The sequence below is a fragment of the Salvia miltiorrhiza genome, chromosome 1 (assembly GCF_028751815.1).
Source record: "Salvia miltiorrhiza cultivar Shanhuang (shh) chromosome 1, IMPLAD_Smil_shh, whole genome shotgun sequence".
Classification (NCBI taxonomy): Eukaryota; Viridiplantae; Streptophyta; class Magnoliopsida; order Lamiales; family Lamiaceae; genus Salvia; species Salvia miltiorrhiza.
In genome coordinates this window covers 42,995,786-43,015,985 of record NC_080387.1, presented here as the reverse complement: position 1 = coordinate 43,015,985, position 20,200 = coordinate 42,995,786, and the positions used below count along the sequence as shown (strand labels likewise).

Below are 20,200 nucleotides of genomic sequence, written 5' to 3'. Positions count from 1 at the left end.
ATTTGAAAGAGATTATCCATGACTTTTATTTATTGTCGACATAGCAAAACAAACACTCATAGAGAATTGCCTTCTCTTGAAGCGAATTGGAAATTTAGTGAGTTGCAATGAAATTGTAATCATTCTAGCTATAGAAAACTTCTTGCGCACATTTTTTTTCCTGAAATGAGTTTGCCTTCACTTACGTGTTTCCCAAGTTGAGTTACTATCAATCTGGTGCCATTGTAAATCTCATTAAATTGATCATATTTTTGAGAAGCGTGATTATGCATTTCTCTTTCAATTTAATCTCATGACTCGACAATCCTGAACACTTGATTGTGTCGAGATATTGAATTGAGAATACATGTTCATCGAGGTCAATTTGTCCATCTTCTTTGCAAATGTTGTCTGAATTTAAGTAAACTCTTTCTTTGGTACACATTAGAGACATGACGTAATCATTTATCGTATCAACCATCTCATTAGGGGCTAAGATAGCTCTATTCTTAAACATTTTCTGTATCAAATGCATTATTAATTACGTTATATTAATATAATAATTTTTAGATATATACTAATTTTTAGATATTTAATGGTTTTTGTATATGGAAACTGATTAAAATCCTATTTCAAAGGTTGTTTTTTGTAGATTTAATAATTAAGGATACTTATTTAATTTCGCATTTTGAGATCAACTTTGTTGTGATTTTTAAGGGATCTATAGTAGTTTTTTTTATTCCTAATACACAGTAGGTATTAGAGACAAATTAAAATATAATAAATTTTAAATCGTGTCCATTAAAGTATTATTGATTAAGGGCATAGATTAGTTTTACATTCTTATCTTAAGGGTGATTTTTATTTTAACCCAATTAAAATATTATATACGTTGGAACCCGAATTGGTCTGCCCATGAGGTCAAAGATAATTTTTTAGGGAATATAAATAGAATTAATAACATCAAAGTCATATATATTAAAGTAAATCAAGTATGTTTTTAAATTGAAATTGGAGAGTTAGATATCATGAAGTATAAATGAATACTAATATAAAAAATTTTAGATATTTAATAGTTTTTAGATATATAATAATTTTTAGATATTTAATGGTTTTTGGATATGGAAATTGATTAAAAAATAAAAAATAAATATGAATGAGAATTGATGAAAATTAGAATGGAGTGATTGTACGAAGCCACATAGGATAGAATTTATTTTGTTGGAATATTTATATAATGATTTTTTAGATATTTAGTTTTTAAATATATCATCATGGTTTTTAGATTTTTAATGATTCTTAAATATAGAAATTGATTAAAATTTAGAAAAAAAATAAGAATGAATGAGAACTGAGGAAAATTAGAATGGATTGATTATAGGATGTTGTTAGGTCCGGAGGGTCTCGAATAGGTGTATGGGGGGTGGGGGAGAATACTCATATAGGCTATTTTTCGAGAATGAAACTTTAAATACAAAGTGACTCAACCTTTTTAGTGAAAAGAGTTTTGTCAAAGCAAGGTTGACGACTGATACTGAATACTCTTCAGTAAAGAGTTATCAGTTAAGTCAAAGACTTTAACTGATACACGTAAGGCTTCAGTCAAGTTTGTTAAACAGAGAGATGTTATGAATCTTACCGACTATCTGAAAATAGATCAGTTAGACTAATAACACACGCAGCGGAAAACTTTTGTTTCAAAATAGTCTGTGATATTAATCACGTTGTCAGCAGTTAAGTTTCTCTTTGCAATTAATCAGTTTTCAGTTTAGGAAAGTAAGAGCACAAGTAAGAAGGTAAATACTGAAAGCTGTAAATAACACAGAGATTTTTACGTGGTTCGGAACACACTTCCTACATCCACGGTCGGTTGATCAGACCAACAACTTCACTGGGCATGTGCTTACGGGTGCACAACAAACCGATGCGTGAGCTTACGGGTGCACAACAAACCGAAACAACTAAAGAGCCTATCTTCACTACCAACACACTGGGTTGGATTTCTCACTCCTAGCGCACACTTGGCACTAAGATCTCACGGAGACAGAACACTGGTCTGAACTCCTTTTCGACACAAACTCTCAATTCGGTCCGTTGAAAAGAGGTTTGAAAACTTACCAACTAAACCACAAAGAACAAGTTCTTTGCAGTCAGTTTTACTTAGGCTTGGGAGATACAATATATGCCTAAGTTCTAAGAGAATATATGTAATCAGCAATGACTGATTTTTGGCTTTGTGATTCTCTTCTTCGATTCAAACTTTGGGGAGGCTTGGTTTTGCTGAGTAACGAATTCGGCAACGTTTCAGCTTATGTTGTTGAATCGGTGAAGATTGAAGTGATCCTCGAGCGCAATTTATAGGATACGTCTTGAATAGATCCGTTGGCGGATATGGTCTTCAAGATTTCTTCCGTTAGAGAGTAATTTGAACTTGGGCTGAGGCTTCAATCTTCGAGGTTCCTTGTTTGGTGAGAACGGCTACTTTGAAGAGCAGGAGATGGGACATCTCTGAAAAGGTGATCACCAAAAGGAATGGCCTCTGCAGAGAAAGGACGATCCTGAGATCTCTGCATTTAATGCGGCTGTACTTCTGTAGTGCGTGGCTTCCTTTGAACTTTAGAGGTTCAGTCCGAGGAAGAATGTTTAACCGATACTTGACTTTAGTATCAGTCCACTGAATCCATGTGGCGCGCATTATGTAATCAGTTGAAATTGATCCTTCGACTGATAAGTCAAATATTAGTATTTGACTTTCCGTTACATCAATCGGCATCTCAGTCTTCAGTCCTTCGTTCTTCAGTCTTCAGAACAGCAACTAAACTAGAAAAAGAACTCTAACACTTGAGTTCGAACAGTTCTAGTCTATTACAAGTGAAACCTATTGATTTTGGTATCATCAAAACTAGGATTAGGATATTTCATTAAGTTCCAACATATGCCACGTATGATAAGATTTATTTTGCTTTAATATATGTATATAGATAGATTAATGAACCAGATAGAAATTTCCAAAGATGAGTGATCTCAAAGAAGAAGAAGAAGAAGAAAAAAAAAAACAATGAGGCGATATTGCTCTATTGAATGTAGTATTAAATTTAAACAGAGTAATATATCTATAGGTTGATTTTGATATATTGAGCATACATAATTTTCGCTACACATAAAATTACAAGGTCAATTCCATCCTACTGAGATCAAATTCTAGTAAAATGGTAGTAATATCCAAAAAAACTAGCTAAGCCAAAATCTCGAAAAACTCGTTAATTGCTTTAGTCACATGCTGAATCAATAGAAATATGGGGAAATGAAAAGATCAAATTTTAAGAATAGATTCCATAGAATCTTCGAGCCAAGAGCACCCCATTTTGGGGACAAATCGAAGTAAAATTACATCAATCGCACGCTTAATATATTCTTCTAATTTGTAAAGATATGAGAGAGACCACTGTACAGATCTTAATCTCCTTCCCACAGCTCCCAAAAAAAAAAACAAAAAACAAAACAAAAACTTAATTATATTGATGTTTTTTTTGTGAAACCAAACCATCATATTACTTCAAATCTTCCCAAACAATATCCCTAAGCCAGCCGGAGAAAGAAGATGTCCAGACAATATAATCCGGACAAGAAAGCGAAAACTGGGCAAGGCTGTGCGCAACGCTATTTGTCTCTCGATACATGTGACTCACTCGGATAAGGCTATTCTCTCTGGCCAGCTGCAAGATCTCGCAGATATCCTCAGGAAGCAGATTTTTCTCTTCATCTTCGTTGGCCATAACTCTAGATAGATGCGAACATTGAGTCAGTAAAAATTTCAAAAGGCGTGATATTATGCTCCATGCTCGTAATGATCCCTTGAACAACCGCCATGAGCTCACTGATGAGTGGACTGGACATGGTTTTGAATCTCTTCGTAGCTGCCACCAACATGCGGCCCTCATGGTCCCGAATGATCACTCCTGCACCAAACACATTCCTATCTCTATCAAACATAGAGTCAACATCCACTCTGAACTGCCCTTACACATTGATCGCCGCTAATGATATATATTCATGTTATAATTATTTATCAGGCTTGCAGTTAATCATTCATGAGCACTAGCAAATCATGCGTTTTGTTACATGTACATGGAATTTAAACATGCTACAACTACAAGGGCTTCCAGTGATGTGGGTTATCCTCAGTTCAACTTAAATATGGGTTCTAAATAAAACAATTAATACTGTTGTAAATTCTTCCTATAACTTCACTTATGATTTTTCCGTGAGCTTTACTTAATAATTTTTTTACAAAACATGATTTCAAATTGATTCATTATCAGTGTTATGTCTTAATGAACAAACAAATTTATACTTATTATTTATATGCGAAAAGTTAATAGTAGGGGTGGGCTAGCAGACTATGGGCTTAGGTTGAGCTAGGCCTCTAGCAGGGTTACTGGCTTAGGGTTGGCTGGGCTTCATAAAAATTTCAGAAAGCACAAATTAACTACGTGAAATTCGGCCCAATTAGCTTGGGTATTGTTCATATGGACCCACCATCGGGCAAACCGACCATGGATAATACTTCATCAGTCCACGAAAAGATGTCTTAATTTGTCATTTTGGTCCGTCCACAAAAAAATATCTTAATATATTTTTAGTAATATTTGTGGGCCTCTTTCTCTACTCACTAACTTAATTAACTTTTTTCATTTTTCTTAATTTGTGGGTCAATTTCTTCACTTACCATATCACCCTCCCTTATGACATCTTTTCATAAACGGAGGGAATATATACTAACCACAGAAATATTCGTCACAAATTAATTTAAATAAATATACTTGTTGAGTCGGATCAACAGAAAATTAGGAGAAAACAAAAGAATAAGTATAAGGAATCAAGAAAATAATAATAACCTTATTATCTTATACATAAGAGGTCCTATTTATAGGTTACAAAAGAAACTTAATAATAAATAAAACCATTAATCAAGAAAACTGAGCCATGTTCTATTACAACAGTTCTGCCTTAAATCTACTGATATCTAAAGTCGTTGATCGGCAGGGCTAAGCAACATTGGTGATTGACAGGGCTAACTTCGTTCAGGCTTGCTCAACTCCATCACAACTTAGATTTGGTATTGGTTTCAACACCGATTTGCTATTTTCACATGTTGTATTCGGGATAACTCACATATATATATTATATATATTATTCCTTCCGTCCATAAAAAATAGTCAATTTTTTGTTAATTTGGAATGTCCACAAAAATTATTCCCTTTCCATTTTTGGAAACTAACTATCACATGATGGGCTCTATTATCTACTTATAATACAATTAATTATTATTGTAAATACTACTTTTTAAATGAGACTATTTCTCCACTCACAATACAATAATCATTTTTATTAAAATTCGTGTTGTCCCTTACTAGGACTTTTTTTTTTTTTTTTTTTGGACAGAGGGAGCAATTGTTAGTTTGAGCCATAAATCAAATGTTGGGATTTTAAACCTCTATCTCATTATTGAGCCTTGTAAAGTTGAGACCAACAAAAGAAATGCACGAAACCATCCTCATCAATACTAATTATAGATATGTCGCCAGTTTCGTCGCAAGCCTTGCAACAGAGTCGTACTTCCGTCATAACTGTATTTTGCGACCACTGATTCTACGTTGGCGATTTTCAATCGGTGGTATGCTTAAAATTTAAATCTATGACGGAAAAAGCGAGAATTTTTGACGAAAATTCTATGGCAAGTTTGCAATATTTTTGCAATGATGTAAATATAACATGTACTAATTTCATTGTTTAATTAATAGCCAAAAATAAAATATTTGACCAACTTAAGCTATAACTTGTCTTTAAGAAATATGCTTCAAAATTAATTACTATATGTCTACAAACAACTTGATGCAAATGTTTTTATGAATGTTGAAAACAAATAAAAACTCCCTTAAGTTGCTTGAAAATTGTGGCTCAAGCTATTAAGTGAACAACGAAGATAAGTACTAACTATATTTATAATACTTATTATATTCGGGCTAAAAAGTCATAACAAGATCATAGTTCGGGCTATAACTTAAAAATAAACTTCAAATTAAATCCTAATCAATTTAAGAATTATTAAACTCTAATTAAAATTCTTCAAATTAAATCCTAATCAATTCAAGAATTGTTAAACCCTAATTAAAATTCTAATTAACTCATAATTAACTACTAACTGCACACGAGTTTTTGAGTACGGTTTTATAGGTTAATAGCTTCTGAAATACCAATCTTTGACCTTTATTGCAAATTAAATTCAAGTTTTAAAACGTTTTGCAATTAAGTTTCAACTTTTCGTTTTGTAATAAATTCGATCCACCAATTTAACTCGGTCCAGTGACCGGATGTATGTTATGGCTCGATTCATTTCCACATGAATTTGGGCTTTCATAATTTTAAACGGCACCTGCAAAATCCCAATTCAGCGCAAACCCAAAATTTTCATTTTCATTCTCATCAACAAATAATGAATACTGGAATCTCGAGCGATTAATGCACCGCATATGTGAAATTTTATTGTCTGGATTTTTTTTTTGAAAAGGTCTAGAATAATTTTATTTGTTTCAGCTTTAATATACCAGATTCATATTTTGTTAGAATTTTTCATTGCAAAATCCGTTGTTTAAATTTAATTCACGTTGCGCGAATCATTACTTTTTTATTCGCCCCTTAATTTCAAATAAGCCATGTGTACATCGAGGAGGCCTAGGCACTGAAGGTCTTTGTTTTCAAGAGTTCATTAATTCAAGTTTTATCAATGATGTGTGAATTGTATTTTATTTGAATATTAAATTGTATTGTATTTATTTAAATATTTGATCTAATTTGCAATAGCATATTTGTTATTTAATTAATTTAAGTGTAATATACAGATATAACCTGTATGTCTTAGCAAAAAAAGACCACTTATACTTCATTCCAAAGGGAAAGACTGAAACTTGGCAATAAGGATCAAAGGTTGAGACTATCCAAACTAATCTTTAACGTCACGTTTAATTTACGTAATTGAATATTTTTATTTATTTATACAATTCTAGTTATTTCAAGAGGATATAGATTAAGCAAGTTTATAAAATCGTAAAAATAATCCCCAAAAAATAAACACATGTTAGCATAGGGAAAAAATGGAAAACCGAACTTCAACCAAACTAAAAACTAAAATTTGATTCGATTAATTTGGTTAATTTGATATGGCTCATAAAAAAAAGTTAGCTTAACAGCTTTAACTTAAACATGTGATATTTGTCATGCACAACTAAGAAATATGGATTACAACTTAACTCGAAATATTAACCAGGGGGCTTAGCCCACTGGCCACCGGGTCCTCACTTAAGTGAAGTGACCCGGGTTCGATCCCTCTTGGGAGCGAATTGGAGTTTGAGGAGATATAAGGTAGATTTTGGTGAATGGAGAGATAAGGTGGTTCTTGGAGTGGATGGGGAACTAATTATTAACATCTAACATGACTTTGCCCGATCAAAAAAAAAAAAAAAAAAAAAAAAAAAAAAAAAACTTAACTCGAAATATTACGAGACAAAAATAAAATAAAAGGTGAAGAGTTTAACAATTTACGTTGAACAATAAAAAAAGAATCAAATTAAGAAAGTAAGATAGTATATATTTCAAGTGGCGAAATAAGAAATTAAATGTGTCGAGCTTGCAAGCATGTCTTAACCTCCTTTTCGTTTGCTTGATATATATTAACAGAAGTAACAATTGATGATAACACAAACATAGATCTCTTACAGTAAAGACTCATGCTTTATCAGTGTGTTTCAATTGCTTGTCCAGAAACGCCTCCAGCTTGTCGTCAAATTCTTCCACCTACATATTTTCGTTTACCAAATTAACCTAATATTAAAAAAGTCATTTGATTTGGTGAATGAGATGGATTTCACCATACATATTTCATATATAATTGATGCATGAGTTCATAGTTTGTATTTTAAAACAAAATTATAGCCTAACTCTTCCATTAAATGAGAAAAATATAATATTCTCTCCATTCACAATTTATGTACTCACTTTTAAATTGCACGAATTTTAATATAATGATTAAGTGTGTAGAGTATAAGTGAAAAATTTATTAAACATAAACTAAGTATATTTATGTGTTATAGATGAATGAAAATACTCCCTCTGTCCCGTGAAGATTGATCAATTTCTTTTCGGCACGAATTTTAAAAAGTTTATACTTTGTGTGTCAAGTATGGTAGGTAAAAAAGCGAAAAGATAAATAAAGAAAAAAAAAATATCATATAAAAAAGGTGCTCAAATTTTGCGGACTCGAAAATGAATACTGCTCAAGTTTCGTGGGATGGATGGATCGAGTAATAAATTAAAATATTTTTTATGGACGAAGGAGTATTGTTTTCGGATAAAAAAGGAAAGATAATATTGTAGTACATCTATGCTGACTAGATTGGTAGACTAATACTAAAAACTAAGCAAGTATGAATAGCTGGCAGCCTCACATGCCCATCATACCCCAACTACTGCAATAAATCCAACATTGCAGCTTCACCTACTTCAAATATGTGAATAACAGCTGGCAGCAATTATTCATATTTCTCATCCCAACAAAAATGCACATGGGAATTAATATGGACACACCTTTAATTGAAGCATATGATATAGAATTAGTGTTACATTAATAATTAACAATTCCATATATATTTCCGAAATTATTAAAAAAAAGTACCTTGTCCATCAAATCTCCGATTTTGTCAGCCTCTTCAGCTGTCTCTTCAGCCAAATGTTCCACAAAGTGAACAACTTCTTTGAGGCGGCTTTCCGGCAGCGAAGCCTCGAACTCCTCCGCCGCGTCCTCCACCTTCTTCGCCACGTTCTCCACCACGTCCGCAATATTTTCCACCGCCTGCGCCGCCATATCAAGTTGCTCTATATGTACAAAAATAAATTAAACTCCCATTTAATTTACACATATATAATTATTTACCCTACAAAAATGTGTGTTTAACAAAAGCATATACTCCCTCCGTCCACTAATTCAGGACCTAAGTAGCAAAACACGAGTTTTAAGAAAAAATATATTTTTATTAGTTGAGTGGAGAAAGGGACCCACAATTAATGTATTGTTTATTAGTTGAGTGGAGAAAAAGTGTATTGTTTTGGGACCCACCAATTAAATATAAATAAAAACTTACTAAAAATGGATAGGCTTTGAGTTGGTGGACGTCCCAAAAAGGAAAGAAGGCCTTGAATTAGTGGACGGAGGGAGTATATAGGTAATTTTATTTTATCCCTTACTTGTAAATGCTATTAGCCTTTGGATCAAAAATGGCCCCCCTACTAGCAATCCAGATGCACCAACAAACCTGCAACAAGATTTTGATTTTTGAATATCATCAATTTAATTTTGTTCTATTAATCCAAAAACAAGCAAATGTTAATTACGCGATTATGTGATTTAAAATATAGGGTTAATCATAGTACGTCCTTGATTTTGCATTTTTTGAAAAAATTATACACAATTTATGTTTTCACTCCAAGAACCCTCAACTCGGAAAAAAAATTATTTATGTCTCTCCTTACAGAATAAGTCGCCTTATAAGGTTTAGGGTTTTTTTTTTCTGAAATTTTATAAATAGTATAAATTCTGATGAAGCGACTCATTATTCCGCTGTCAAATTTTATAAGCGGGACATTAATCAAACTTATGTTTAATGTTGGGAATTTTGAAATATAAACCTAAATTGAGAAAACACTAAAATTTGGAGATACCAACTATGGTTATTATGTACATATATAGTAGTAAGAAGTTTTAGAGTGACGCACCATGGATTGTCCGTAGGGAACCATGACGGTATGCCGGGGATATGGAATTGAGAGAGAAGATCTCCGGCAACCTCCGGCGTAGCTCTCCGGGTAACCAGATCTCTGAAACTCCAACAGAATATATGATTTAATTTACGTGCATGCACAATTTTTTGATAAATGGGAGAAGAAGTGAATTAATATTACACATACTTGTTTGATGGGCTTGTTATGGAAAATTTGTGGAAACTACTCCGGCGGGGAAAAGAGAATTGGCCATCATCATTGAAATTTTTATGATTGTGAGAATTTTTATTGTTGAGAAGGGGTGCGATGGGAGTGGAAGAAGATGTAGCCATATAAGTAATAAGATCGAAAAATAATTGAAGTTAATTTGGTGTTTTAATTTGAATATTGGGATGGAGATGAATATATAGATGAAGGAGAGTGGAGACGTTGACTCTATTTGATTGGCGCAAAGAAAAGGTCTCTCTCTCGTGGTGCCTCGTGCTTAATTTGGCCTAATCTTTTAATGAAGATAGATATTGATTCTCGCAGAAAATTGCCCGTGCATTAATTATTAATGAAGTTGGCATATGTATAAAATAATGTGATGCTTAAGATCTGATGTAAAATTTTAATTTTGTAGTGTTTTTTAGGTTTAATTGTCTGCAATCACATAGTGTAATGTATATTTGAATCTGTAATTGTGATGCGAATTTTTTTAAAAAAACAATGTGATCGTAACACTACATACATTTTCTGCATATCTCAGTTTTATCACAAAATAAATTGTTCGATATGTGATTCTAGAAGGACGTTGTTTTGGCATTGAAATAATGAAGTTTTGTTTCGGAGAAAATTGTGGATAAATATTATGGATGTACAAAATTTAAAATTTAACGGTACAACGTTTCAAAACTTATATACTATTGAATACAAGTTAAAGCAAACGTTGTCTTGTTTTCGGCAATTAACATTTTTTTCTTTCTTTTTCATATAAAATGAACCTAATTAAATGCAATAAAATTCGATTGATAAGACGCTGTAGTAAATTATGAGTTTGAATCACTATAAAGTGAAAATAAGAAATCATTATTTATCCTCCACTTATAAAAATAACATAATGCCCATAGCTTTAGGAAAACTCTCAACCTGCACTTCACAAGGCCAAATCTTAGGATCCATGAAATAATTGTAAGCCGAAGAACTCTCCGCGAAACAGATCGAATGCAGCAAACTTTGAAGTAAAGATTAAGAACAAGAACACGCTTGATTTACGTGGTTCGATCCTTTCGGATCTACGTCCACGGGCAGGTCAACTCGATCTCTTTTATTGATATGAACAAACGAGGAAACAATCACTCTACAATCTCTCAAAACAAGCAATGAAAAGAAACTCTAAAATAATACTCTCTCTCAAAGCTCTCGAATGACCTCAGTTTCACTCTTCTTGCTTATCAACTAACAACCCTAAAAGAGAAGTAAAACACACCTAAATATACACTGAAGATCAGACTACAAAGATAGATAAAAAAACTCCTTGAAAACCTTGCTTGAAAGCTAAGCTATCGAGCTCCAAAAACTGCCGAGCAAGTAACATAAAATAACAGCTTTTTACCAACTTTGCATATAAGTCCTTCCAGCTTTAATAATTGCAAAATACTCCTTCAATTAGTTGCATGCATGATCAAAATAGTTAACAAATCTCCACCTTGAGCATGCATGAAAACATCAATAAAGGAAATCAAAAGCTTCCCTGCCAGTAAGCTCCACCACAGAGCATCCTTCAAAAAATTATTGAAGTTGAACTCCTATCAGCTCCAAACAATATTTGAATTTGGTAGCTGGGAGTGACTTTGTGAACATATCAGCTGCGTTGTGTTCAGTAGCAACCTTCTTTACCTTGACAACACCTTTTTCTATCTCATCCCTTATGAAATGTAGCTTAACATCAATGTGCTTCGACCTTTCATGAAATACCTGATGTTTGGCAAGATGTAAGGCACTTTGGTTGTCACAATTTATCACAACTGATCTCTGATCAATACCAAAATCTTTGATAATGCCTCTTAACCATATGCTCTCCTTAACTGCCTCTGTAAGAGCAATATATTCTGCCTCGGTTGTTGATAGAGCAACAACTGACTGTAGTGATGATTTCCAGCTTATGGCTGATCCATAAAGATTAAAAACATAACCAGTTTGAGACTTCGTTGTGTCAATGTTTGTAGCATAATCTGAATCACAGAATCCAATGAGAGCATCTTGCTTATAATCTTCATTCTTTCTGAAAATTATACCATATCCTGCAGTACTTTTCATGTACCTAAGTATCCAATTTAGTGCTTGCCAGTGAGTCTTTCCATGATCTGACATATATCTACTAGTTACACTGATTGCATGTGATAAATAAGGCCTTGTACAAATCATGGTGTACATAATGCTACCCACTATGTTAGCATAAGGAGTATGGCTCATCTCCTTTCTTTCCTCTTCTGTTTTAGGTTTCTGATCTGCAGATAGCTTGAAGTGTTGAGCTATAGGAACTGAAACTGATCTTGTTTCCATCTTTCTGAACCTTTTAACTATCTTCATAATATAATCATGTTGGACAAGCTTCAACTCTTTCCTTTCTCTGCATCTCAGTATATCCATGCCAAGAATCCTCTTTGCATTCCCCAAATCTTTCATTTCAAATTCATTCTGCAAATCTTGCTTAACACTTTGTATCTCATCTTTACTAGATCCGGCAATAAGCATATCATCTACATATAGTAATAGGTAGGCTACAGCAGAACCATTTATTTTCTTTATGTAAACACAACTGTCATAATCAGACTTTCTAAAACCAATTCTATTCATATAGTCATCAAACCTTCTATACCACTGTCTGCTGCTCTGCTTAAGACCATACAAACTTTTATTTAGCAAGCATACCTTATCTTCTTCACCCTATATAGTGAATCCTTCAGGCTGTATCATATAGATTGTCTCCTCTAGATCTCCATGCAAAAAAGCTGTTTTTACATCTAATTGTTGCAATTCCCAGTCATTCTGAGCAACCATTGCAAGAAGAATCCTAATGGAACTATGCTTGACTACAGGAGAAAATACTTCATTGAAGTCAACCCCCTCCTTTTGGGTGAAACCTCGAGCCACCAATCTAGCCTTATATCTTATCCTTGTTACTTTACCTATCTCAATTTTCTTTTTAAAAATCCATTTGCAACTAACTGCCTTTTGAGATTTTGGCTTTTTCACAAGTATCCATGTTCCATTCTTGAGTAATGAAGATATCTCTTCATTCATAGCCTCTATCCATTTATCTTTCTATTTGCAAGTAACTGCTTCTTTGTAACTGTTTGGCTCAGAATACTCTATTTCCTCAGAAACATTAAAAGCATAGTGTATCATATCTGCTTCTGCATATCTAGATGGAGGTTTGATAGTTCTTCTATCTCTGTCTCTGGCCAACTTATAATTCCTCAGATCATCAATATCATCACCATTGTTTCCTAAATCATTATCTTGTTCTGTATCAGATGGCTCTTTTTCATCAGAGTCAGCTGGCTCCACCTTCACACTGATATCCTCAATTTTCTTATCATTTGGCAGGAGCTTGACTTTCTCTTTATCTATGAATGGCATGTCATCCTCATTGAACTTGACATCTCTACTTATGATGATTTTCTGCTTTCCTGGTTCTATGCACCATAGTCTATAACCCTTTACTCCCTTTTGGTAACCAAGCATCACACACTTGAGAGCTCTAGCTTCTAATTTGTCCTGTCTAACATGAGCATAGGCTGTACCACCAAAAGGTTTAAGGATAGCATAGTTACCTGCACTGCCATACCATCTGAAATCTGGTGTTTCATTGTTGATTGAAGATGATGGACATTTGTTGATTAAGGTAGCAGCAGTAGATGCTGCTTCACCCCAAAACTTCTTGGGCAGCCCGGAATTCAACAACATGCATCTTACCCTTTCTAAGATTGTCATGTTCATCCTTTCAGTCACTCCATTTTGTTGGGGATGGCCTGGTACAGTCTTGTGTCTTTTTCATCCATTTTTGTTTGCAGAAAACCTGAAAATTCTCAGAAAGAAACTCAAGGCCATTGTCAGTCCTTAAACACTTAAGAGTAGTTCCCTTCTCCACCTCCACTTCTTTACACCATTCTTTAAATTTTTCAAAAGCTTCTGTTTTATCTTTTAAAACATATATCCAAAGTTTTCTTGAGTAATCATCAATGATGCTAAAGAAATATCTACCTCCACCTACTGTAGTAGTTTGTGAAGGCCCCCACAGATCACTATGAGCATATTCAAGTGGGGCTTTGGATGTATGTTTTCCAGTGGGGTAAGAGGTTTTCTTGCTTTTACCAAGAGCACAAGATTCACATATCTCAAGTTTAAGATGATTATCTATATCAATAAGTCCTTGTTTGTTCAATTATTTCATTCCTGATTCACTGGCATGGCCTAATCTCCTATGCCATAGATCAACATTTTCAATAGCATGAGAATTTCCATGAATAGTTTCAGCATCTAGATAGTACAGGCTATTATTCATTTTCCCTGTCATAACCACATTAGAGTCCTTAATAACAGATAAATGACCATTTTTAGACAGAAATGAATAACCCTTTGATTCTAGCATGCCAAGAGAAATCAAATTTCTCTTCAGACCAGGTATAAACCTAACATCAGACAATATCTTTATAGATTTATCATGCATTCTTAATTTTATAGTGCCAATACCTTTCACCTTGCAAACCTAATTGTTTCCAAGAAGGACTGATCCTTGATCTTCCTCAATGAGCTGCTGGAACCATGACTAATTGGGGCACATATGAAAACTGCATCCTGAATCCATGATCCATGAGTCTTCAATGGGCCCTTCAATGACATTTAGAACCTCTGCAGTCTCCATTCCTTCTGCAACATCAGCTGAACTTGTCTTCTCCTTTTCAGCCTGAGTCTTTTTCAAAGCAAAACAGTTCTTCTTGAGGTGGCCAGGCTTCTTGCACCAGTGACATGTCCTTGTTTCTTTATGATCAGCTTCCTTTTGCTTTGACTGGCCTTGCTTATTGTTGTCTGCTCCATTTTTCTTGCCCTTCTTTCCCTTGAATTTCTTCACATTCAAGCTTTGGGCATTGGGATCTTGAACATTGTTGTTCAACTTTTGCAGTTCCTTGGCTTTGAGTGCCAATTGAACTTCCTCCAGTGTGATTGAGTCCACTCTACCATATAGCATTGCATCCTTGATCAAAAGATTTGGGCAGAGCATTCAATAGAATGATTGCCTTATCTTCATCTTCTAGACTCACATCAATCACTACGCCAGATTCGCTCATAGATAACGGATTTTATCCGTTATCTATGTGCGAAAACATCCGTAATATATAATGGTGTAATGTATGTGGATTTCATATATAACGGAGATTTAAGCGTTATCTATTCTATTATACATAACGGATTATATCCGTTATCTATAGTATTATATCCGTTATCTATTCTATTATACATAACGATTGTTTATATATACGTAACAGATTATATCCGTTATCTATAGTATTATACATAACGGATTATATCCGTTATCTATAGTATTATATCCGTTATCTATTCTATTATACATAACGATTGTTTATATATACGTAACGGATTATATCCGTTATCTATAGTATTATACATAACGTTTCAAACCGTCATGAAAGTTTAATATTCACTGTTATGTACACACCCATACATAACGGTTTTTTTATATTAATAACGTTTGGTAATCCGTTATGTATAACGTTTTTTACCGTAATTAGATTTCTATTTCTCCGTTATCTATTAATTTATACATAACAATATAAATGATAAAACCAACAATAATAATATTATATATCATCCAAAATATTTAATTTTATATTATTATCATAAAAAAGAATTCATACAAGATTTGAATATAGTCAAAATTCAACAACTGCTCTATCTATACTATTATGCCTTACAAAAATACTAAACATATTAAATATGCAACTAGCTAGCCATCTGGTACAACTTTTCTTGTGAATTCACAAGCCTCTTCAGCTCAACGTATGGCTCATTTAATCCACCACCACAAACCTGCCACAAAAGCATACAAAGAGCCAACCGAGAATAGCAACAAAATAGCTATAATAACATCATTTAAAAGTGATTCAGAAAAAGTAAGCTAGATTTCAGAGTCTTACAGTGAGAAGCTGATTTAAGGTGTGTTCACGGTCATCATTACTCACCATTAATCAGCAGACAAATTAAATCATCTTTTAAGAATTTGATTCCAATTCAATGCCCCTAAGTCATTTGTATTGTTCATACTGGATAAAATAAGCATATCTCTATTTCTTATACTCATATTTATATCGTCACCAGAAAGAAGCCAAATCTTTGTGCCTAAATCACTTAATGCATTGGCCATTTTATATTTTTCCATCACAAAGTTTGGAGTGACAGTCAGATACCTGCACATACAAGCATAAACAACGCATCAGAGGGAAAAGCTTATTGAACAAGTAATTAACTAAGCAACTTTCATAACAAGAAATTTCTGACTCCAGATCCCCATGAATTTTGTAGATAACACCCATGTTGCATTATGCACACATGGGTCTTTATATATGATCATAATCTATATAATAACAGCTAAAAATACAGGTATTAACAATCCTTCTTTTTTCTTCAGGGGTATAGCAAAAGTCACTAGTGTCATTTTGAGCACCTCACTCTAACATATATACCAGCAACATGTGAGTTACATCAAATATTGATGCATAGTAATATAACAAAATGCAGAATCTAAATCATATATGAATCTCAACTTTGAAAAATCATATAAAATCAACCTCTTCAAAGAAAAATACAAGCTTTACCTTTTAAGAAAGCTATTAAAGTCTATCTTTATTAGAAAGTTACAAAAATACAATATCTCAAGTGTATAAGAAATTATCTCACAAAATGCAGAATATCTCAAGTGTATAAGAAATTATCTCACAAAATGCAGAATCTGCCACAGAACCTTGCTGCTTCGCGTAGTACTTTTAAGAAAATTGTTTGACATATCTAACGGTGTCCAATTTAGCTGAAATTTTGTAGAAACCTCCTACTCATGCTGAAGTGATTACAGTAAAAATTTCAAGTTATTTGGACAACAGGAACACTCTCGAAAATCCCTCACAAGACACTGGTTCGTCCAGCCAAACTTGACAGCAATACAGTTTCTGTTGAAACTCAACATATAACTCATATTTTGGCCAAATAAAAGCTATAGGAACTCAAATACATCATCTTACTACACATTAGCACGCTTTAGCTTGAAATTTAATTCATATTTAACTCATCAACACCAAGAAAGCAAGTTATAACACAACCAATCACCACAACTTCTCCACTCAATACTAAAAGTCGTTATTCCCTTATTCATAAATCAAAATGGGCTCAACACATAGTAACATTTATGTGTATTTTTGTAGTAGTGTAATATCTATGCAAGGTAAAATCCAATGGAGTATTGACACGAGCCCAACTAAATATGTATTTTCTTTGATGTATCATTGCCAAGCATATCAGTGAACATTGCAGGAGACTGGTAAACACAATGTATTAGTCCTTAACAAGCCGAGACATAATAACTTACAGGGAGGGAGAGATATGGACCTGTACAGGGGATGCTGCTTTGAGCATTCCGAAAACTCCTCCACCCAATACCCTACCATCTGATCCAGCCAAAGATATGCTCAGACCACCAGTTCGACTGCAGTTACCAATGCTCTCTGACAGAAGGAATGAACCTGACAATGAGATTATTTCAAATCGGCCCTGTAAATCAGTCGAGGCACCATTAGAATATAGCGTAATAGACAATTTTAAACATATTATTGAAAAGATTCGGGTGACTGGCTAATGTTAAAGGTATTGTGAGGTTTCACCTCACAACAATCAACGTATTAACTTAAGATAAGATTCTCTAAATTTAGATGTTCGGCAAAACCAATAGAGCAAGAACATTGAGAACTCCACAAGTCTCCTGCAATTGTTTAAAACAGTACCAATATAGAAGCTTATCAGTGAAGATCTCAGCAACAATGAAGGATCCATAAGCTGCAAGCATATAATATGACGATCAAAATGAATAAAAGTACAATGACCTCAACAAGAAGAAATTTCCTGTAACTCCCCAAAATAAACAAAGGCATACAGAAAGCATTCTTTATATTCCATTTTTATCTGATTACTGTCAATAAAAGCATAAGAGTAAGTTATGTCAAATTTTAAGGTCATTCAGTTAAGGACCAAAAACCAAAGACTGTTATACTTCATCTGGACGATTATGCATATCAAAATAAGACTTTTTCACAGTTTAAAATATTGGAGAACAAAAGTTCTTGTACAAGCATCACTTATCAGTATTTGAAGGCAAAAGAAGCCATATCCCATGACATACCAGCCCAGCATACAAGCCATTTGTGTTGGTCATCTTGATCCTTCGTCTCAATGGCCTTGAATGTAGAATAAACAGGTAAGACAACCCCCACCGAACAGCTGTAAAGAAAACACGCAGATTATTTTTATGAACGAAAGGACTCACAAGTCAAAAGAGAAAATGGTGGAAAATATATTAGCTGCAATCGTGGTTTATATGAAACAGAATCTCTTTCAAATACATAACTGATGTGGTTAGAAACTGCCAGAAGCTAAACCCTATGTTGGAGTAATGCAAAATCTCATTACACCTGTTGGCTCATCATCGACGCTCATCTGAGAATATAACTCAAAACTCACCATGCTGTACGAACTACAATATTGGAACCAAATGGACAAAGAAGTAACCGCAGCCTGACCTGCATTAGTACGAAGCAATAATTATATAATTCCAGATACTCTGCACAAAATTCAACTCACAAATAGCAATGCAGCATACAAACACATGCCTATGGAGATAAATCCTATCTTAGTGTATCCAGACTCCATGAATGACAATGTGGATCAGTCGATGCAATAATCAATCATCGTAACCACAATTGCATACACACAGAAAAAGTTCAGTAAGACGCCACGCCACAAATACAATAAAACCTTCAGTCTCACATTCAAACATTAACCAAGAGCACACTTGAAATGCAAACAGTAAAACCTAATTACAATCAAAACATAAGCACTGAACACAAAACTCACATAAAAGGGTAATCCAACAAAAATCAGCAGCTCCACAACACAGATTAATCAAGGGCGAAAGGGCAAGAGGGGGCAAGCGAAATAATAGAGTTTCAATATGAACCGAAATTTTGGAATACTACACACCGAAATGAACCTACCTGAAGGCTACCCGCGTCGGAGGCGGGGATACGAGAAAGGGCTGAGCATCGGAGCTCCGAAGTGGTGCAGGAAACGACGGGACTGGGCATAGTGGAATCGATCTACTGTCTTGTTGGGTCGGGGACGAGTGGAGCTAATTTGCTGCACCGGGAAGAGTGAGAGAGATACGAGAATCATCAGGGGGGGAGGTCTGGACAGCGGCGGCCGGCGACTTCGAGAGCCACAGAACAGAGCAGCGACGGGGAGTGACGAGTTTGATTGAACTCGAATTTGAATTAAGTTTTGATTTAGGGCTTTATCACAAAAGAGGAGTGGCGGGCCGCGGTGGGTGGCAGAGGAAGCAAGGACGCGGCGGGGGCAGGTGGCGAGTCGCGGCGGGGTTCTCGTCGTTGCCATGGAGGCCAGAGGGAGAATTTGTGGGGCGGCTGAAGATGGTGTTTTTGGGATTTAGGATTTTAGGGCTTACGGGAACGAAGAGAAGAAGATTTAGGATTTTAGGATTTTATTATCTTAAGGAGATAAAAAAAATATATATAAAAGATAAATGTAAAGAATACTCATACATAACAGTGTTGACGCACTCATATATAACGGTTAAAACAACCGTTATAAAAAGACGCTCATAGATAACGGTCGGCTTAACGGTTCGATAATACCGTTATGTATGCAATTAATAGATAACGCTCATACATAACGGATTCACTAAAACCGTTATCTATTTCAATGGACAACAGTACATAGATAACGGTTTTTTGTCAAAACCGTTATCTTTTCAAAAAATGCGCTCATACATAACGGTTTTCTAAAAAAACCGTTATGTATGAAGTGTTATGTATGTGTAATTTTGTAGTAGTGAATGTTCTCCAAATCATCCAAAGATTTGTTGAAATCATCAAGCTGCTCACCGATTCCTTTGTCCTCCAAGAACTTGTAGGAATAGAGCTTTTGTTTCATGAACAGCCTGTTTGCTAATGACTTAGTCATATACAAACTTTCTAGCTTGTTCCATACACCAACTGCAGTGGTTTCTCTTGAGACTTCTCTCAAGACTTTATCTGTCAGGCAT

At 34.3% G+C, this 20,200-nt stretch overlaps 2 protein-coding genes across 14 annotated transcripts; both read right to left on the bottom strand.

The window, feature by feature from the left end:
• Positions 1 to 7,606: 7,606 nt before the first annotated feature.
• On the bottom strand, positions 7,607 to 10,335 carry LOC131025995 (uncharacterized). Of its 2 annotated transcripts, none has more exons than XM_057955778.1 (5): positions 10,000 to 10,335; positions 9,808 to 9,909; positions 9,280 to 9,347; positions 8,711 to 8,910; positions 7,607 to 7,833 (listed from the first exon to the last, which is right to left on the bottom strand). In XM_057955778.1, exons 1-5 carry the CDS (start codon positions 10,143 to 10,145, stop codon positions 7,765 to 7,767), a joined length of 585 nt encoding a protein of 194 aa, XP_057811761.1. In that variant the 5' UTR covers positions 10,146 to 10,335; the 3' UTR covers positions 7,607 to 7,764. The 2 variants fall into 2 exon arrangements, with proteins under 2 accessions (XP_057811761.1, XP_057811758.1); XM_057955775.1 differs by having other exon boundaries at positions 9,808 to 9,915; positions 10,000 to 10,290.
• A 5,342-nt stretch (positions 10,336 to 15,677) lies between these two features.
• Positions 15,678 to 19,603, bottom strand: LOC131025964 (uncharacterized). Of its 12 annotated transcripts, none has more exons than XR_009102194.1 (6): positions 19,134 to 19,603; positions 18,601 to 18,659; positions 18,263 to 18,360; positions 17,748 to 17,919; positions 17,476 to 17,637; positions 15,678 to 16,283 (listed from the first exon to the last, which is right to left on the bottom strand). XR_009102194.1 is itself a non-coding variant. In XM_057955746.1 (5 exons), exons 1-5 carry the CDS (start codon positions 19,221 to 19,223, stop codon positions 16,082 to 16,084), a joined length of 603 nt encoding a protein of 200 aa, XP_057811729.1. In that variant the 5' UTR covers positions 19,224 to 19,603; the 3' UTR covers positions 15,678 to 16,081. The 12 variants fall into 12 exon arrangements, 3 of the variants coding, with proteins under 3 accessions (XP_057811729.1, XP_057811737.1, XP_057811733.1); XR_009102195.1 differs by having other exon boundaries at positions 17,868 to 17,919; XR_009102196.1 differs by having other exon boundaries at positions 17,868 to 17,919; positions 18,263 to 18,317.
• Between the last annotated feature and the right edge of the window lie 597 nt (positions 19,604 to 20,200).